General features: G+C 50.4%; 1 protein-coding gene across 1 annotated transcript in view; it reads right to left on the minus strand.

Moving 5' to 3' along the window:
* CUNH18orf21 (chromosome unknown C18orf21 homolog) overlaps window positions 1-1,562 on the minus strand; it is a gene marked incomplete at its 5' end in the record, with an annotated part of 28,815 nt that extends 27,253 nt beyond the window's left edge. Inside the window, 2 exons of the mRNA XM_023713482.1 lie at window positions 1,400-1,422; window positions 1,498-1,562. Coding sequence (XP_023569250.1) covers window positions 1,400-1,422; window positions 1,498-1,562 — 88 coding nt within the window. The remainder of the gene's footprint in view (window positions 1-1,399; window positions 1,423-1,497) is intronic.
* Window position 1,563: the final 1 nt, after the last annotated feature.

The following is a 1,563-nucleotide window of genomic DNA, read 5'->3' on the forward strand; positions in this document are numbered from 1 at the left end:
AAAAAAAAAAAAAAAGAAAGAGGATTTAGGGAGAGTTGATGGAGACACTGTAATTTTAAGTAGGATGGCTAGAGTAAGGCTTCCTCACGTGACATTTGCAGGATGGAATCAAAGCCTGTGTGTGAGGCAAGAGTTCCAGGGAGAGGACAGGGGAGCTCCAAAGGCCCTGAAACAGCACAGAGGGTGCTTAGTATGGCTGAGTTGATAACAGGTCAGAGGTGATCTGTCCTAAGGGGCATAATTCTTTTTGGGTCGCCCACCTCTACTATGAAATGGGAAGCCATTATGGCAAAGAAAGGACATGATCCAGCTTTAGTTCCTATCAGTATACCACTGACTGTAGAAATGCCTGCAGCAATCCAGCAGAAAGGCCTGGGATGGCTTGGACCAGGGTGGGAGCAGTAGATGTAGAAAAAAGTGGATACAATTTGCAGAAGTAAGTCAATGAGATTTGTTGGTGTATTGGTTTGGGGTGGGGAAGGAAAAGGTTGTTAAATTAAGAGCATGGGATAATGAACTGTAAAGATATGGTTATTATTTACTGAAATGGCAAGAACAGAGGTGTAACACTCGGGCTTGGGACATAAAATTGAGTTTGAAATACCTAGCAGACATGGCAAATAAGCTGTCAAGTAATTATCTGGTATCAGCCAAGAATCTGGAAGCAAGGTCTGACCTGGAATTCCGAACCCTTTAGTATATGGTATTAAATGCCATGAGACTGGGTGAAAACTCAACAATTGTAGCTGCGAAGACGATCCAAGGGTCAGTATTTAGACGTTGGGGATTTAGAGGAACCAGCAAAGTAGAGGTGCTGGCTCAGAAGGAGAAAGATGAACTACTAGCATAAGAGGCCCTGGAAACCAAGTGGAAAAACTATTTTGAAAAAGCAAGGCCCAGCGTGGTGGCACATGCCTGGAAACCCAGCACGGGGGAGGCCCAGGCAGGAGATTTCCACGGGTTGAGGCCAGTCGGGCTACAGAGTGAGCTAAAGGCCAGCCCAAACTCCTGAGACTCCATAGTGAAACCCTGCACAGTGAAGACAGGGTTTCGGTACGAAAGAGGAGCGTGCTTGGAGGGGGGAGGGGAGGAAGAAAAGGAGAGGGGGAGGGAGGGAGAGGGAAGGAGAGAGAGAGGAGGGGAGAAGGGGGGGAGAAGAGGGGGGGTGGGGGCGAGACAGAGTGCGAGCGAGAGCGCAGGGTGCTCAATGTCACCAAAACGCAAGGTAAGACACACTTAGGAAATACGATTTTTCGCCAAACTTAAGGAACCTCTAGGTCTTGTTTTTAAATGAAGGGCAGATCGATCCGCCTTCTCCTTTAGATTATTCCGAGGGCAGCACTAAACAGAGGTGAGAGGGGCGAGAAGCCGAAGCACCGCGGACGGGTGTTCTCCCTACCGTGCGCCGCAGAGTAGGCCCAGCTGTAAGAGAAGGAGACGCGGATGAGCCAGGGGACCCTCGCCGCCCGCCGCCCGTTCTTGCCCGCCACCACTCACAGGAGATAGCGGGCTTGGCCCGGGCAGCTGTCCCGTAAACTTCGCGCCGCGGCCTCCAAGTAGTGC

This window comes from Octodon degus, unplaced genomic scaffold (assembly GCF_000260255.1).
Source record: "Octodon degus isolate 3935 unplaced genomic scaffold, OctDeg1.0 scaffold00003, whole genome shotgun sequence".
Lineage (NCBI taxonomy): Eukaryota > Metazoa > Chordata > Mammalia > Rodentia > Octodontidae > Octodon > Octodon degus.